At 35.2% G+C, this 19,521-nt stretch overlaps 2 protein-coding genes and 1 non-coding gene across 6 annotated transcripts; 1 reads left to right on the top strand and 2 right to left on the bottom strand.

Annotated features, from left to right (window-relative positions):
* Positions 1–39: 39 nt before the first annotated feature.
* LOC105054821 (proliferating cell nuclear antigen) lies at positions 40–13,710 on the bottom strand. Of its 3 annotated transcripts, none has more exons than XM_073247098.1 (6): positions 12,227–13,710; positions 10,483–10,635; positions 9,112–9,209; positions 8,126–8,336; positions 5,233–5,274; positions 40–169 (listed from the first exon to the last, which is right to left on the bottom strand). In XM_073247098.1, exons 1-6 carry the CDS (start codon positions 12,543–12,545, stop codon positions 147–149), a joined length of 846 nt encoding a protein of 281 aa, XP_073103199.1. In that variant the 5' UTR covers positions 12,546–13,710; the 3' UTR covers positions 40–146. The 3 variants fall into 3 exon arrangements, with proteins under 3 accessions (XP_073103199.1, XP_010934723.1, XP_073103200.1); XM_010936421.4 differs by lacking the exon at positions 40–169 and adding an exon at positions 2,678–2,697; XM_073247099.1 differs by lacking the exons at positions 40–169; positions 5,233–5,274 and adding an exon at positions 7,821–7,919.
* Positions 7,516–7,587, top strand: TRNAP-UGG (transfer RNA proline (anticodon UGG)). Its single transcript has one exon. It is a non-coding gene; the product is annotated as a tRNA-Pro (tRNA).
* Positions 13,711–13,857: 147 nt separating the features above from the next.
* LOC105054822 (V-type proton ATPase subunit F) lies at positions 13,858–19,116 on the bottom strand. Of its 2 annotated transcripts, none has more exons than XM_010936423.4 (5): positions 18,946–19,116; positions 18,176–18,254; positions 17,718–17,799; positions 15,074–15,156; positions 13,858–14,201 (listed from the first exon to the last, which is right to left on the bottom strand). In XM_010936423.4, exons 2-5 carry the CDS (start codon positions 18,236–18,238, stop codon positions 14,037–14,039), a joined length of 393 nt encoding a protein of 130 aa, XP_010934725.1. In that variant the 5' UTR covers positions 18,239–18,254; positions 18,946–19,116; the 3' UTR covers positions 13,858–14,036. The 2 variants fall into 2 exon arrangements, with proteins under 2 accessions (XP_010934725.1, XP_010934726.1); XM_010936424.4 differs by lacking the exon at positions 18,946–19,116 and adding an exon at positions 18,779–18,855.
* Between the last annotated feature and the right edge of the window lie 405 nt (positions 19,117–19,521).

Genomic DNA, 19,521 nt, shown 5'->3' with positions numbered 1-19,521 from the left:
TGGTCACCGCGCACCTGGGTGGCGATGCCCCTCTTCTCTCACCAGGCGGTGTGGACTCGTTTGAGCGGCCGGAAGTCGGCTTCGAAGCCGGGCAACACCTTTCCGGTTTTTTATTTTCACTTGTCTCACCTGCTCGAATTTTCCTGTCAACGTGCAAAGCTCCAAACTTCTGGCAAGCACAAAAGTAAGTTGGTTCGCCGTCATGGGCTTGATTCTTATAAATTTGAGTCTCTACAATGCATGCTGGGCATGGATCATCCGGTACAACGAGGCATTAATCTTTGAGATTTGTGAATTATCATGTTGATTGATATTTGAGGTGACATGAGCAAGCTAGTATGAGATGCAATTGGAGCATAACTTGTGAGGGCAATTTAAGTTGTGTTTATGGATTAATTGCAATTTGTTTGTGCTTGCTTGTTGTAGCTATTCTGCTGCGTTGCTAAATGACAATGGACTGAATTTTTTGTACTCGTCTCAGATAATTAACTAATACCAAAGATTACACATAGTTTGCCGACTCTAGATCATTATAAATTTATAATCTCATTATGGAGATGTAAGAGAAAGCATGAAAAGGTATTATGGCCATCTTACGCTCTTCCTTTTTGGATGAAATTATCAAAAGTTATTATCTAACATGGATTGCACGTTTTCAAATGCTATCCAGTTTTAATTAATCAGCATATGAGATACGAATGGGTCTATCAAAACATAAAATCAAACTAAAAGGAATAAACAAGCCAAAGAGGGAAAGATACTAGCTGCTTGATTTGTTGTCTTTCGAATTTCCTATACGGTTTTTTGTGTTTGTCTAAGGTTTAATTGAACAGCACCCATAGGTTTTTGCCAGGAAAAGTTCTACGACCTGAGTTTCAATTTATTGGAATCACCAAGTAGTAAGAAGGCTTTTAAAAGTTAGCAATTTGTGGTCAACCACTTTCCGAGAAACCATGGTACCGAAACATATGCAGCACCCTTGAGCTTTGTTTGGATTGGGGGTACACGAGAGTTCATAAAGAGAGAAGAGAGGAGGATAATGGAGAGGAAGGGAAGGGAGGATAAGAAAATTAATGAACCTTGTTTGGAAAGAAAGAGAAAGGATAAAGAAAGATACATATCTTATCCTTATTTGGATAGAGGGGTTAAGAGAGAGGTAGAAAAATTTTTATATATATTTTCACAAATATGTTCTTTCTCGTTAATAGATGTATTATATTTATGATATTTTGACAAATGTCTGTTCCTTTTGACAAATATGCTTCTCAAATTTGTTCTTTTTTATTTTCTTTTTGGCATCCATATGAATCTATTCGAGAATGATTTTAGCTTTTTGAAATACCCGTTCCTTTTGATAAATAAAAAAATTAATATATGAATTTTTAGATAATTTAACTAAAAAAATATAAATTTTTAGGTAGATTGATATTCCCATAGCATTTTCTTCTGTACTCAAATATTTTAGCCAACATAACCCAGCCTTTAGACACTTTCTACATTGTAGGCAGGTTATGAACAGATCCAAAGAAATATAAAATTTTCATCAACAAACTCATTATAGGTTAGCTAATCGATGGCCTCAGGTTGACTAGTAACTTGAACAACAATTTGGCCTAATACTCTCAGACATGATATTTTAACCTATAAAGCGGCTATATTAATTTATAAAGTACATAAGCAACACTCATGTGTTACAATATATGTATATAAAAGAAAGCAAATAAATAACATTGACAGTTGTATACATCAACCACAACATATTGTACTGCTACACACTCTGAATAAATTGGCATTCATAGTAAAAGGATATAATCTTATAGCAAAAGTATCACAACACCACATGTCAATATAGAAAAATCATTCATTATCACAAACCATAATATCACCACATTATCATAAAAATGTCATCACTACACCAATCCAACAAAATAAAAGTGAAATATCATCACTACGAACCATAATATCATAATATAGAAATGTCATCACTACACATACCACAATCCAACAAAATATTATCATATACCAATACCAAGTCCAAAAACTAAAAGCTAGGTGGAGAAGAAAAAGTAGGTGAATGAGGGAAATTGGCACTGAAAACCATCCAGATCAAAAAAAAATTGCGCCTTACTATTGGTAATCCAAACAATGCTCTCGACTTATCTGAATTATCTATAAGAAAGAGATAGCATTCGTCAAAAAGACTATTTTCAATGCTTAGCTCAAGAACTAGAGCAGCAATCTCATCCTCTTTAATAAAAAGTTGGTATTTTCTTACTGATACTTCAATAGCATCTGCAACACTCTTGAGTCCATTCCTCAAAATTTCAACTTCATCTATCTTAGCTTTTCCCATAGCTTTTTTAGAAGAAACATCATATCGTTGGGAACATGTATCAAGCAAAAAGGGAGAAGAGTCAAAGGGAGAACTATCACATTGCGTATATCGTCACCAGTTCTATCACCATAATTTTCATCGTTACCATTTCCATCATCCTCATGAATCGATGCTTGATTTATTGATACCATGTAATCTATATCATCAATAGTATTCATATTACCTTCCCTTCTTAACCTCTCCCTCATCTCAGAAGCTGTCTCAGCTTGCTCACCAGTTACTTTATCAGCTCCATAAAGCACGCATAGCTTATCATAGTTGAGAAATGGCTTGTTCCTCCATTCTTGAGCCTCAGGATTACTCTATAAAACAATAAATAACTTTAGTAAGATAACTTAAATGCGAGAAAAAGATTTCAAAAAAAATTTAATCCTTGAAGTTAATAGATATACCTGAATCAGTACATCCCAAACTTCCTTTTCAGCATCAGATATTTCAATCTCTGGATTCCAAGTAAATCACTCAAACCACCCTTAAAGAAGTCCCATGCTAGAGCGAACTTCTTTTTGATATATTTGATATGATTTTTTAATTTTTTCTTATCAAATTTTTTATCCAAAAATTTGTCCCGCATCTCTTGAAGAATGTTATCATATGCTAACATAGTGAATGTGTCGTTCACTCGATTTTTAGAATAATTTTGTTGTAACAATGCATCTAAAAGAACATCATTCATGGTATTTGTCCAGATAATACAATCTTCCTTACTGTTTAATTCTAAAGATTTTCTTTTAGGTGCTATACAGATACCTACACAAAATTAGCATTTGCATATACAATATAAAAAGTAGTAATATAATGAAGTAGTTAACTTTATCATCCATCACACCATAATAAAAATAAAATATATTCAAATATTAAAAATTTCTTAACCATACATAAGTACTGGTAAATGAAACTAAAGTACAATACATGATAAATTTTTGATATTATAAGAAATACAGAGATAAAAAAATATTATGTCATGTAATCCATCCACATGGCAGCTGCTATTGAGTTTCTAATCCCTTCTCCTCTATGTTCATCCTCTGCATCATCAGAAGGCTCAGAAACGAGCTCTGACTCAAGATATTGATTATTAAGTTCTTCTTCTACTTCAGAAATAAGTCCCTCATCTGGATCTACGCTCATCAAATAGTTATGTAAAATAGAACACGCAACAAAGATTTGCTTGTGTTTCAACATTAAAAAAAAAATTCATCAGCACTTGCTATGATTGGAAATTGCTTCTTAAGTACACCAAATACCTTTTCAATTGCATTGCGTAGTGATGCATGTCGAAGGTTAAATAACTCTTGCATGTTTCTTGGTGGATTTCTCGAATACTCTTTTACATGATAACATACTCCTTTATAAGGCGGAATTATTCCACCCTTCATCATGAAGCCAGCATCAGCAAGATAGAATTTTTTTAGAAAAGTACACTCATCATATATGCATCGTAAGGAATATATATGTATTTAAATTATTCTATTGATTTAAACTTTTATCTTGTGGAATTTTTAGTGGAAATCTTCGTGTTAATGCATTCTTTAGAATCCTAGAGTCAGATGCAGTCCCTTCCCATCCAGGCAAATAGATAAATTTGAGATCAAAAGTACAGGCAGCCAAAATATTTTGGATAGGATAATCTTTCCTACCTCGATACCTAGGAGCAACTATAGAGGAAGCTTTTGCACGAACATGTGTTCCATCAATTGCACCAACACAATCCTCACATTAAAATTTTGTTACTTGATGAGATATAATATACATATTATAAAATAATTTATAATTCAGAGTATATCTTTCACCTTAAAAAAAGAAAGAACCGAGAGCTATTAAGTATTTCTATAGGGACTTGAGATCCATTGGGTTGTCGTAGGAATTTTCCTTCTAATTCTATGATAGCCTTTAAAACAGTATAAAAATGGTGGTTAATTGTCTCTCCAGATCAATTAAACATGAATTGTACTAGGCGATTCTTGAGTTTGTGCCCCATTAGCGTAAGAAACATAGCAACCTATTCTTCTACAGTCACTTGTCGTGTAAGTCGAAGACCACCCTCTGATCTTAAAATCTGACATAATTGATGAAAGGCCATTGTTCCCATTCGACAAGTATTATGATATTTAACATCATTAGCAAGATCAACAAGCAATAATTATCAATCTATATCTCTCTTCTCCATAACTTCTCTAAAAATTTCAAGTCGCTTTCTCTTAAGCCTTCAACGTAAGAACCACCAATAAACAACAACACAAACAACTTGTACCGCAGCCATACGATGCAATTGTTGTAAATTAAAAAGCTCGTCATCATTGATATAAGCCATGTTATAAAGAATCCATCATGAAATAAACCTATAGCAAGTAAAGGGCAATCATAAGAGAATAAACGTAACAATGTAAAGAAGATCAATTTGTTAAACCTATGTTCTTATATCCATGTCATATGAATAATAGCACCTCTCCCCAACTAAGCTTAATTAGAAGATTAATTATACCTTTAAACATCAAAACATGATGACAACTCTTGTATCTTCACTTATTTTCACTCAATTAAGGTATTAAAGGAAAGTTTGTACACTTGCAGAAGGTATAGAACTATTGCTTAATGTTAGTAATTAAATTTCTATCATTAGTCTGCTATTATTTATCATAAAGTCACATGAAAATGAAAATGACTTCTATCGAAAGCTGTACAATATATTTCAGACAAAATACCATTAGACATTCATATTAATATAAAATTTAAACTTGCTGAGGAAGATCAAGAGAATCAAATTCAACATCCATCTGACTATAATATTTTCACAACAAGAGTAAATAAAACTGTAACTTTAAAAAGTAACTCACGGGTAAGGAGAAAGGAAAATGATTTCTCCTCCAATATATACCCTGCAAATAACACAAGTAAGAACAATATTCAAGTTAAATTAAAAGTTGTTGAACCAGATGCCATCCATAGACAGAGAAACTAACCTCTTTGCTGATATTTAAATTTTTGTTATGCTGGTTCTTTGTTAAGTAATTTCTTGTTGGATAGTGTAATAAAGAATAGTAATGCCTATACTGTATCTGTAAATAAATGGAGAAAGCATTTACAGCTATGTGATTTATTTTTTTCCCCAAAGCAATTTACAAAGGCAAATTGGAGAAAACGTGAAATTTTTGACAAACAATGGAAAAAAATCAAAACAAAATAAATAAACACAAATGAAAGCAACAAAGGAGATCGTGAACAAAAACCTAATTATCATCAAATACAAAAGCCTACCAAAGAGAAGTATTGAAAGGATTTTTTTAAAAAAGGAAAATAGTTGCAACTAATATAAAAAAAAATTGGTGGGGGAATCCAACAAGCTTATATAAGCTTATATAATTTTCAAGAAATTATTATCGTTGATCAGATAATTATAGTATGATCTTTTCTTAATCAACATATCAACGGCATTGAAATGTTACCAAGTGACTACAGAAAAAAAATCAACTTGGGGAAAAAAAAATAGAAGATCAGAAATATTTTGAATAAAACAAAACATTAGCTCTTGAAAAATATATATTTTAGATCTCTATATTAAAAAAAAAAAATCTAGATCTATTGAAAGATTACCGTCAGCCCAGACACTGGCAGGTTTGGAATCTCTGTCACTAGAATCTGTCTTCCAGAAATCATGATATTCAGATTTGCGTAAGAAGGAGCGGCCTGTGGGTGAAGGGACGGCTATAGAGTTTCTAAATTGTGCGAAAAAAAAAGTAATTGGAAAGATAGAATATGTAATGTTCTAGTTGTAATTTTAAAATTTTATTAAGAATAAGTTAGAAAAATAAAAATTAAGCGTGAACCTTTCCCTCCGTTACATCCTAAATCGAGGGGTCCGTTACACCTCAAATCGGGGGTATGGAAAATTGAGTAAGTGAGGGGTACGGAGGGGTTGAGAGAACCCTTCTCTATCTTCCTTTACCTCTCAAAAAATTTTATCAAATAGGGATTCATTCTTTACCGTTCCCTCCCCTCTCTTTATGAACCCTTGTGTACCTCCAATCCAAACAATATGTTAGGTGCTGTTGGTAGGGAATGATATTTTTTATCATCCTAATGATATGAGTTAGATGATGTCACTACTTTATTTGATATTGTAAAATCACATTTAGTGATGAAGGATCCAATGATAAATTTGATGAGAGCATCACTATACTGTGCAATAATGCTATCACTACACATATCTCAGGTGATAGCACATCATCGGATATTGATGATGTGCTCAAGTTATTTTTAGACAAAAATATCTTTAGTCAGTAAATTGAGGAAAAAAGAAAAATTCTCCTTATCTCTTTCTATAGATACTTATTTTATTTTTATTAGCAGATTTAGCTAAATGACAGGAATGTCTTTTATTTATTTATCAAATATCTATTTTATTTCTATAGGCAAATATCGTTAATTGGCATAAATGGATCATGCAAAACCTTTCATAGTTTTTTTTTTCTCATTTTATTTTGATGGACTAAATCATTCCTAACCTTGATATTGATGCTCAAAATTGACTAAACTTAACCAAGCTCGATTATATATAATATTATCATAATATTATTTTAATAATCTAATCAAAATAGATATCTATAATAATAATAATAATAGATATTATTATTATTGCTACTGCTACTATATATTTGTGTGAGGAATTATGAATGAAAAATATTTAATCAAATTATAAAGTATTTATTATATATTAATATATAAAATTATTTATAATATTTAATATATTATCATTATCACCTCTTGGTAATATACGAAATACAGTAAAATTCTATTCTCAATGACATATCAAATATAATGATCTTATTGATGACATACCAAACAGCATCTTAAGATCAGACACGATACTCTGCCAAGTTTACGATATATTGATTCACATGCCAAATATTATGAATAATATTTTTTTTTTGGCTTAAAACTGTCGCTTCTTTTTTTTTTGTTTTTTGGGATGGTGGGGGGGGGGGGGGGGGGGGGCGCGGGTGGTAGAAGCCTATGAAAAAGGAGCCAAAGCGAAATTGCCACATGGCTACCAGAGTGGCAGAAGGTCTAATTATTTTTGTGTCCTGCATCTTTATTAGAGGACTAAGCCGTTACTAGATGGGCGTTTGGTCTAGTGGTATGATTCTTGCTTTGGGTGCAAGAGGTCGCGAGTTCGATTCTCGCAACGCCCCCAGTGCTGCAAGCAAGTTTTTATTTCCCATAAATTTTTACATCTTGCGCATAAATTTTTGCATCTTGCATAAAAAAATGTGGAGTCAATAACACCAGGCAAACATAATATATCCGTACTGAAATAATTTAATTTTCTCGCAACGCCCCACCGCTGCAAGCAATTTTTTATTTCCCATAAATTTTTGAATATTACATAAAAAAATGGAGTCAATAACACCAGGCAAACAAAATATATCCGCACTGAAAAAATTTGATTTTTACACAAATCCAAACTTCTTGTGTTCTCATTGGGCAAACCGATCTTTCCCACGTAGCAACAGTTACAATGTATCTAATCAAACAACCAATAATCACTTGATGAATGTTTCCTAATATAACAGTAATTACAACAGCTCCAACGTTTGTAAGAAAATACCAATCATTTACAAATCATGCGATTCCATACAAACCATGAAGATGAAAAAGGAACAACATTGCCAAAAAAAAAAAAAAGAAGAGGAAGAAAAGAAAGGCCAAGACATTGGAGTTAGGACTGACCTTCATCATCATCTTCAATTTTGGGGGCCAAATAAAATCTGATGTAACCCATTTCAGCAATCTTGTACTCCACAACAACAGGCAGATCCGAGGACATGCTAATGGTTACGGTGCTTGACAAAGGGGTTGCCTTCGTAAATGAGTTCATATACCGCAAAGCAAATGTCAGAGAAACCGGTTCCTTCATTTCTATGGTGGTAGAATCCTCGGGCTGCAAAGTGGAAGGATGGTTGCAGTCAGCCTTTGGCATTATGTCCAACAAAACCAAGACTCTCTGCAATAAATATTCTTTTATTGCAAGAAGCTGAAAACGAAGAACCTCTCAAGGGGGTGTCCTATGATGATATCAGCAACTTGAAATTCTATGAGGTTATTATATAAAGAGAGAGAAAATTGAAAATCCCAAATACTTCTTATCTTGATCCTATCAAGCCAATGGGCAGCTCTGATTTTATCAAGAGCGCTAGAAAATTACAACGGATGAATACTTCTAATCTCAACCCTATCAAGCAAAAATATAAATTGGCAACTGAATCAGAGGTTCAACAGCTTATGTGAGTGGAAGTTCTCGTACATATGAGAAATGCAGTTCAATATCAAGTGATGAATTCATGAAACTGGAAAGGTAAATATTTCTCAGATTTTCTTTAGCAGACTAGTGAGTGTTCTAGTTCATTAGCAATATGATAGACAGAAGTTGGCTTTGAAAAACAAAGATTGAATACATGCACTTTAATTCTAACAGACTGGCCCTTATAGATAACAATATGGCAAATAATAAATAATAAATAAAGGAGCTAGCTAGCTAGCTTCTGAGAAACAAATGTTGTCACCAGGTGGGTCAGCCACTCAACCCCTGAAAATAGGCAATACAAGAAATAATATGCCTTCACACAATTGGGAAAGAATTTTTTTCCAAAAAAGGAAAAAACCTAAGTGCACAAACAGCAAAAATTGTCTTTCCTGATCCAAAAATGGTAATATACCTTATCCACAGTAGTGTTCTGCCGGCAAACGATATTTGCACTGCCAATGTCACCTCTGGTTGAGAACTTAATTCCTTCCTTTGTCACAGATATTACAACTAACAGCAAAGATATTTCCTTAGTCCCACCGTAGAATCAGAATGGAGATAGGAGATAACATCATTAGAATAGGATTGCCAACATTTAATGGAAGCAACCATTTTACAATATAATAGTCTATATTCCATACAAGCAACAGGATGCTTCAAAAACTTTTAAAGAATGATAGAGGAACCACATCAAATTCTGCTGTTCCAACAATTAACGAGAAGTTCATCACTTGAGCATGGCACAGCAGCAACCATTAGGGACATTTAAAGATGTTCATTACAATCTACCAAAAAAAGAAAACAAAAGAAGTTCGTTACACGGGTGCATCATGGTAGCATGATATTCTCTTGATGGCTAAAGAAAAGAAAATTAATAATCCCACTATGACATAGCTGCATATACATTGGTCCAGCAACAGAATATCTGGTAATACATTGTTAAACACAACTAGGATTTTCTGGTGCGGAGGCACATATATCCTAGTCCTGTGGTCCAAGCTATCAACTGACAGCTCAACATCATCAGAGAACTAAGGCAAAAATGGGGCCCTTGCTTACACGAGACAACCATGCGAAATTTTGAAAAGAATAGCATACCGGCCAAAATATACAAATAGCTTGCAGCTTGGTGTAACAAAATTTTCTTGGAAAGAAAAGTTCGAGAAATACAAGAAAGAACAAAAACTCATTTTAGAAGAAAGAAAAACTGGATTAATAAGAAGGCTAAACACATAAAGGATGCTAGCAAAAGAATTAAGTAGATAAGCATGCTAGATGAGACATAAACAACTAAAGCACTGAAGACACATGTCAGGATCACCTACCATGCTCCAGGAATGCACAAAAAAACCATGATAAAAAAGAAAACAAACTCTGTTGAACCCCTTATTAGTGTCATATCTAAGATACGAAAACAAATCCATATTGATGATGATGTCCACACAGAAAACAAATGAATAAAAATTCAAATACAAATGATTTATCCCAAACATGGCAGAATCCTTTTAAGAGGCATAAGCATGATTTGGCTGATGTTTTGGTTTGACATGCATCCAGGAAGGAAAACATGCAAGCAAGCCTATTATTTGTGACATATTTATACATGATACCATTTACTAGATGGAATGTAAGATAATCAGGAATAATGACATGATGATCTAGATTTCTGGATACATGGAAGGCATGTTTCAGTAACCAAATATATGATAGGATTAGACACTTATGTTTCAAACTTCCTTCAAATCATGTGAAAGACACAAAATCAGCAATAGCCAAAACCTACCAGTGTCCCCAATACTGCTCAGATCCTTGCAGATTCGTGCAAACTCTAGAGAAGGCATCTTGACAATCGCCTGATACTCAGCTTCAGGAATACCCAGATGATCATTCTGGATATCCATCAATTTCATTTCAAAGTCTGCAATCTTATCTTGTTCTGAAATGGACAGCATTTAAAATAGAGTTCAGTATAAACCAAAAGCATATACAGTAAAAAATGATTTTAAAACAAACCTCAACATGATGAGTTGATAATAAAGATTATACAGCAACATTCAACTTTCTAAAAGAGGGTAAAGCAGAATGCTTTAGCCAAGTCATCTCGATAAGCAACTTACAGATGCGGCATATTCCACTACTGATAAAGCCAAAATATATTGAATGATTTTTCGAGGACCACTCAATTATTTTGACTGGGGGATGCCACTCTTAATTAGTGATGATCTAAAACACCCTCCATGACCAATATCAAATCCTCTCCACAGTGAGGATTTATCAAAATGTTTGGTAACAGGAGAAATGTAAAGTCAAAAGTAGTAAAGTGCCAAAAATTTGATGCATAAAAAGGAATGAGCTAATCTAACAATAATCTGACAACAAAGTTTAACAAGCTAACAACTTCATCCCAAAGACAGCAAGTGAAGGCTAAAGATATAGCTAAACTAAGCAACAAGAAAAATTACAGTCAAACTGCTGAAAACATGATGAGGGATGTTATTGGGTTTGCCCTGCATTCATGAATATTTCTCCAGAGCTTCATAATCTTGACTTCTCAAATTGAAGTTTACGTTTTTTTTTTTTTTTTTTTATACCATTGTAATTACTTTTGATTAAAAGAAAGTGTTCATCTCAAAAATTTAAGGCATGCCTTCAGCAACAAATCTCTACTGTATGATGGATTATAAACCACAGTTGTCATGTTTTTTAAAAGACTGAAGGCGAGACTTTTTTATGAGTATCCTATCAAATTTAATCAGACAGCCATAAGACAATTATTCTAGGTTTTATATAAATAATGTCCCAGAAATACCCAAGAATCATAGCCGTTATGCAAATCGTGCAACCAATCAATCACCAAAATCCAAAAAAAAAATAAAAAAAAAATGCATATCACAAGCTAACTAAACCGTGTAATCTGAAATCATCTAAATATAATTTCTTCAATTTGAGTGCAATTTAAAAAGAAGAAAAACACTAAATGGACAAAGTGCTTCTAATCTAGAAGATTCGTTAACCCATCACCGCTCCGAGGACCCAAAACACATACAGAGAGAAAATCTAGAAAAAGAAAGAACTATAGAAACAAGTTCCCAACGAATGAAGAAAATTAATTAAAATATCACCACTCCAAGATCCCCAATCTACGAAGGCCTACTTAACATAAAATTTCTTTTAACAAAAGATGCCTAGGATCTCAAACTCTAAATCTGAATCCTACAGCTAACCAATTACCATTCATAAATAAGTAATTCGATTAACTTTTATATTCTTGAAAACCTAACTTCCACAGTCCAACAAAAATAAAAATAAAAAAAAAGGAACAAAAGAGAACCACATAGAAACAATCCCATTCCGAATCAAGAAACCATCATAGCTCCATCTAACGTTCTTTCCCTAAAGAACCCTTAGAATCAAAGAGAAACATCTTAAACCCTCAAAACCGTCACCGATTAACCCCGAGAAAATGAAGAAGAAGTAAGAAGAGATGAAGCATAACAATTCAAGAAGCGACAAGGAGGGCTACTCACTAGGGCTCTCGAACATGAAGGTGATGGTGTCGGAGTCGTCATCGGCCTTAAGCGTGATGATGTCGTCGTTGGCGGCGCATCGGAGGAGCTTGGAGACGTTGTTGATGTTCATGCCCATGGAGCGGTTGCGGTCGCAGCGGAAGTGCTCGAAGCCGTCATAGCGGAGAAGGAGGGCGACCAGGGCGACGTGGCTCGAGTCCATGGCCTGGAGGGACACCCCCGACGATGAGCAGTCGAAGTTGGCGTCCGTCACCAGCTCTTTGATCGCCTCCAGCACCTTCTTCAGGAGGCTCCCCTGCACCAGACGCAGCTCCAGCATCCCTAACGACGAAGGGGCAGAGAATTCGAGAAATAGAGAGAAAAGATTGTTGGTATTTGAGCAAGGGTTCGGTTTATAGAGAGATAGGAGGAGGAAAGATGGCGGGAGAAGGGGGGGGAAGCTTGCGGAGGAAGCGATCACCGAAATGTCTTTTCGGGAGACGCTTTATTTTTCTTTTCTTTTGCGTGAGGGAGTCACGCAAGCTATGGACTTCAGAAGCCACGTCAAGAAAAACGAACGGCAACGTCCGTCACTACTCACTATGATAGCGTTTTAACGGACGTTGGCGGTTTTGTGGGGACTTACCGTTTCAGCAGCTTGACGATGTTATGATCAAGACGACAAAGAGTAATTTGCCGCGTTAGGATCAAACGACATCAGACGGGTTGTTATTCCCCAGAGCTATTTTTCAAATAAAATAATAATATAATAAATATTGTTTTGGTATATATGCATATAAAATCACTATGAAGTTACAAATAGCTAGCTGCCTGTGTTTAAAATTGAAATTATTTGTTTCAACAAATAAAATTAAAATTATTATTTGGCTCGCCAAATGACGGATTAGATGGCTTCCTATAAGGGATCTGACATATGGGATATTTCATCGGATTAATTATTTTATCTCCGAGTTAAATTGATAATAGATGCAACTAGATATATTTATATAAATACATTGGTAAAACAATCAGATTCAACAAAATACATACATTTGTTTCAATGTAGGTGATGGTCTCATCTCCTTGTTGCCCACACGTGTTAAAACCAAGAGTTGGATGATACCACTTCTTGCTACTTGGATCCGATCTCTCAAGGATCAAATGATTTATTTAAAAAAGATACCAATTAGCCCCTCCTAATTTATTTAACAAAAGGCATAATTTGACACCAGAGAATGGTTGGTTTGAGATCAGCCTACTACAATGCAAGTAATATACTTTCTTTAGCGAGTTGATTTCACGAAATCCCAATCATGTATGTTATGCAAATGGCATGGTTAGTGCATTTTGGACGAATTGATGGCTCAGTCTGAAGGCATCTTATGCTTGGGAGCAATGGGCTCAGCAGCTCACACGGTGCAGTCGCGAGTGTAGCTTGAGGCCCGTATGTGCTCGTCCAGCAACTACAGGTTGAGGCCTGTGGACTGCAGGTGCTCATGCATGCGAAATCTCAGCCTCGGCAAATGGATAGACCACATCATATTCTGCATTTATCAGCTCAACCAGCAAGGTATCGATGAATCAAGGCAGCTTATTTGGGGGATAGAGGGGAGCTCATAACAATAACTAGAAGGTACAAAAACAACCACATATTAAGCAAAATTAAACACCACCATAGAATCTTGACCTTTGTTTTTGCGTCTCCATTAACATTTTATTCATAGCTTAAGTTCCAGAAAATCAGTCATTCTTCCTCAATACATATGGAGGCTCAAACACACTTAAATCGGAGCACGCTACCATCAGTTGCACTTAACAGAGAACCAAATTTTCAGTACCTTGATGATGCTATTGATTCCGCAGAGAACAAGTATCTCACCCGAGAGAGGACTGAATCCTGAGTAGGGTCATATGGATGGTCCTTGGATGGAATTTCCAGAATAGCAGGCACAGGATTGTTGTAGCTATCAACTTGAAACCTTATCATATTTGCAATCTGAGTACGAAAGCAAAAAAATGTCAATTCCAGTCATCAACCTCGGCAAGAGAGAAAAATTGGATAAGAGGCAATAAAAGTTGCAATGCATCAAAAAATGGATAAGAGGTAATCTTGGGTAAACAGTGATAACTCAGCATCCAACAAGCAACTCATTCGTTCTAACAGGTAAACAGATTAACACACTAATATTGATTATGAATACTCACATTTGCATTTCAAACTTTCAAAAACACCTTAAATGAAACATGAATTTAACCACAAAACGACCAAAATATTTTACATAACACAAGGGCGGATGATACGTCAAAAATAGCCTGGCTAAGTAATGCCATGAATTCTATCAAATGATTACACATATATTAAAAAAGACAACATAGGTAACACCCTTTACTGCACAAATGTGGAACAGAATCGCAGATTAATGTCAAGCATGTTCTGCAGAACCATAGTAGATCAGATTCTTGAAAAACACAACTCCTGTGAATCTCATACAGTTACTCCACCAAGATGAGAGGAGAGGCAGCTATTCTACTGGTTGATGAGTCAAAATTTGTTTTGATAATGTTGTATTCTTCACTTAATGCCTTAATATTCTTATGGACTAAGCATGGTAGTTCCAGTATCATCCATGAAAAGTTACCAGTGGGGGATATGGCACTCTAAATTGTGTATTCTGATACAACTTACTAACATATTCATATAACTAACTGGTATGTTTACTTAAGTATGATACCATATAAAATGTAAACATATAAAACAAATGTAAATATATAACGTAAAAGTCAGAGATAGGCTAATAAAACAAATGAATAGTTATACGCAACAACTGGTGCAAGAGATAATGGATCAGCACAGTCCAGCTCACTTACATATTGGCTAATCAGCACAATCGCAATATCCTCTCTTGTGGTGAAGTCTTTAAATGCATCTTCAATTGCTTTCACCGTTGTTTCTGGGATGGAAGCATTTATTTATAGATGGAAGAAATGTAAGATCAGCTACTCAAAATTCTCATGAGAAGGTAAGAGACATGCACCCAGCTATTCAATATAAACAAAATATATATACTCCCCTCCACCGGCCCCGTTCCTCCCAAAAGAAAAAAGAAAAAGAAAAGGAAAAAAGTGGGGCCCACAAATTTTGGTATTATCGTTTTTAGAACACAAGAACAAATAAGCATATAGACAAAACTATAAACTAACAAAATCGACATAGGTGAATCAGCAAAAGAGTATACAAGTAACTAACAAATCTGTAGTACTTTGCAAAATTAAGAGTAAAAACAGATTATATTAGAAACCAAAACAAAAAGAGATTTTCACCAAATGATAGTTAAGAACATATGATGTGCTCAGCAACTAGATGTGTCACCCATGTGACACTCAACTTCAACACATTTCTCGATGATCATCGAGGACACCCTTCGACATGTTCACAGCAACCTATTGCAAACAAGGAATTGGCAACTAAAATCACAAGCTTTAAGAGTTAGAAAGCAATCATTGAAACAAGTTTTGAGTCTTGCCATTGACCTGGAGAAAGAAATAGGCTCAACCAAGAAGCCTTATGCCGTTTCATGGAATTGGTTACGTGGATTCACCCTGCTAACCATCAATTCCAAAACAAGGTTCACCTGGGCTCATGCTATCATGATCAATTCTCCACAAGTCCTTAATTGGTTCAACTCCTATACCTTTTCCAGTATATTCAAAGTTCAAACCCTATCTGTTGTAGTTTTACCTTACCCCTCATCCAACTAAACATATTCAATCTCCCGAATACGTCCACTCTAACAATTCCATTTATTGTTCAATAATTTATACTCTTTTTTCAGGCTTTATTATCTCCTACAAGCATCTGACCCTCCCTAGACTCTGCAGTGGCAGGAGCCTTGTGCAATGAGTCATACAACATCCAAAATGCACCTCTGCACTTCCACCAGGCTCTAATTCTCCAAGATGTGTCCAGTTCCATCTCTCTATTGTTTAGTAAAATAAATCCAAGTTAATAAAAATGATAATATCTGAATGTTTCTTTGCTAATAATGCATTTTCGCAGGAGTACATGGAAGTTTTTTATGGCAAGTATTCAAAGAAATAGTCTAGAAAGTAGAAACGACCTTTACTGTAACTCAATCAAATACTTTGTAATTGCTCGTGGACAGATGTCCCTTAATTTTTTTATATGTTCTTTAAACAGATATTTCTACTTGATGTCTCAACAAACCACTATATCACACCCTCTCTCCAGCATAATCAAGGCAATGTGTAGGTCAACACCTGACTCTAAACCTTTCAATAATTCGCCTAAATTAGAATAGAATTTCCACTTCTTTTTTTCTTTTTTTTTTTTTTTGACATGAGTTTATGCAGGTTCTAAGATATTAATGTTTTCATGAATTTTTGTCACATCACCCTCATACAACTTTGTATCATCGATCATACAAAATTCCATGGCAGCTGGTACAATATTGTATGCAAAAGATACTAACTCCTGCCATTATAGGTTTTTTCCTTCAAAATCTAATTGAATTAGTTAATTGGCAAGTTAATTCATGTTATTTACTGTTTTCCATACGCTTGATATTCCATCTTACTCAAATCCCTTGGCCGTTTGCATTGTATTCAACAAAAGTGTCTTTCTTTTTCAAATTAAGTATTAATGCACAGGCAATCACAGCTCATTTATGGTTCCTTCAAATATGCTTGCGCATTAAAGTCATTGTAGATGAGGGTAAAACAAGTACACTTTTAAAAAGAATGACATGGAGCAGGTGTGTTGTCAGAACCTCCAAAAAGTTTTTAATAAAGGTGACATTGTGTGACATTCCAAAAGGCTTGTTTTTATATATATCTCATACTGGTGGCCTATGTTAATAGTTGTATCGTTTTTGACATGCAAATTCTTTAAAGGGGTGTTTGGTTGGGGGGACTGGGGGTCTAGAATCAGAATTGGAATGGATGACTCCCATTCCAACCATTTGGTTAGGAGGAGTCCCATTCTGATTTCGATTCCAGAGTGGAATGGGAATGGCTCAATCTATATAGAACTCAATCCCTACTCTCTTCTATGGATTCAAATTTTCATTCCAATTCCGACTCCGATTCTGATCATGAACCAAACACTTAGGAGGATTTGGCCATTCCGATTCCGATTCCAAGCCATTCCGATTTTCATTCCCATTCCGATTTCGGTTATGAACCAAACACCCCCTAGATTTTGATGTACTCTCTCTTGCATACCATCTTGATAACCAGTTTTCTGAACACTGATCAAGTTTCTTTTTCCTGTTTTCCAAAGATAAGATATTATGTTTCCATAAAATAATGGTTCAGATTTTTCTTATGATATATCAGAACAAGTAATATGTCATTAATGAAATATTATCACCAGGTTATAAGAATAATACTTCATAACAGACTTATTAGTATTGCATAAATTCAGATATTGTCCATGGAGAAATTTATATGTCAATGAATATAAGTTTCTTATTCGATGAGTTTAAGAAACTACTTGAGTCCACAATAAAGTAATTTCTCTTCCTCCGCAAATCAACATCACCAACCCCAGATAATAAAAATCCAACCACAGTGTCCTGAAAAAAATAATGCAAGAGCAATAATTCATCAGTTTATCTGCGAAGTCTGCAGATAAAAACAAGGACAAGATAGAACATAAACAATTCAGTATGATGTTTCTCAATGCATCAATAATTTAAACACTGCTCTCAAACATTGTTTTCCATGTCAACAAAAAACTAAAAGTGCTCAGAATTGATGTACAACTAAAACTTCTTTAAGCAATTCATGGTATTGGTGAATTTTGAATTTACTCAATCAAAAAGTTTAGTCATCAACTTTCTGAGCTTCCAACCCTATCCTTTTACTTTCTCATTCAGGAACTACAAGACAATTCAGCTAATAGCAGATACCAGCAAAGTTCATACTACCCAAGCAACAAGTATCTTGTACCTCGTCAGCAATCATAGCAATAAGAGCTGAATTCTTTGTTGGGATCTGAGCTCTTCCAGCCATTATAAGCTTCTCTCACCTGCCAAAAGAGAGACAGAACATAAAAAGGGAGGTAAACAGCATCTTGACCTACAATCCACAAGCACTAAACATAATTGGCAAATAAAACAGTACATAGTCATAGTCTCAGCAATCTTCAAACATTTGAGTGCGAAACAAAATAGAGTCTTTGCTGTTATAGAATATAAAAGCCAAAACTAATCACTAGCACCCGATTTTGGAAGCAAAATAAAACTCCCTGATATTAAGCCAACGCAAAGAGAAGTCTCAAGCCCCAAATTTTGAAGAGATGATCGTATTTATTCGTGCTAATCCAACAAGAACAACTTCCGATTCGATAGGTTCCATTCTATCAACTAATGGATATGGGAAGTCGTTCTTAACATCAAACACCTGAACGACAATAATTATACACACTATACGGTGTGAGCAACTAATCCTAAAGACAATTCCATCAAAACCTTATCAATAGAAATTCAATTACAAGGCCTTTACAATTGCCAGTAATTCTCTGTATCTCAAGAAATCTCGTTTGGTCTTCACCTGCCCATCGGCTATGACAAATTTCAGGAAGTAAATGAACCAAAGTTGGCGAAACCCTGAACTACTAGGTCTGGAACATTTGTGATATTTTTTTCCCTCAATAGAAAGATAGAGAGGAACTAAAACACGAAAAAGAACAAGTTAAGAAAGGAGCCGAGATGGATCACCTCCTTATTATACGAAGTATACCCAAAACAAAGATAGCAGCCACTACTCGAGATGCGGGGTAGGGAAAAGGGCAGGGTTCTTCCAAGGAACCGCCTGAGCTTCTTCAATCATTGGGGTTGCCGGATACATTATACGGTCTCTGGCACGCGGTCGATCTGACGCTACTGATCTGTGGATTTTAGACGCATCCAGAACATGCTTACGTGGCTACCAATTCATCCCGACCTTCGCTTGGCGGGCGTAGGTATATCAGGACTCGGATCCGTAACCAAGAAAGTCCGAGCCCGCTAATTAAGTACTGGGATGGGAGTGGCAGTCTGCGTTTTTTCCAAAAACACAAAAAAAAAAAACATGTGACAGCTTCACGTGCCAAGTAGTCGGCGGGGTTTTGCATGCGACCAAGTTAGAAACGGCCAACAGGAGACACGTCCCTTCTAGACCATCGACCGTTGGATCATCCACCGCACATATGTCAAAACACTCCGAAGTCCATCATTCGTCCGCCTGCACAGCCCTAAGCGAAATGGGGATTATCCGACGGTTGAGGGGCGCGAAGGAAGGTGCATCTTTCTTAT

This window comes from Elaeis guineensis, chromosome 12 (genome assembly GCF_000442705.2).
Source record: "Elaeis guineensis isolate ETL-2024a chromosome 12, EG11, whole genome shotgun sequence".
Taxonomy (NCBI): domain Eukaryota; kingdom Viridiplantae; phylum Streptophyta; class Magnoliopsida; order Arecales; family Arecaceae; genus Elaeis; species Elaeis guineensis.
Note: the sequence above shows the minus strand (reverse complement) of the source record. Positions and strands in the feature narration are given on the sequence as shown.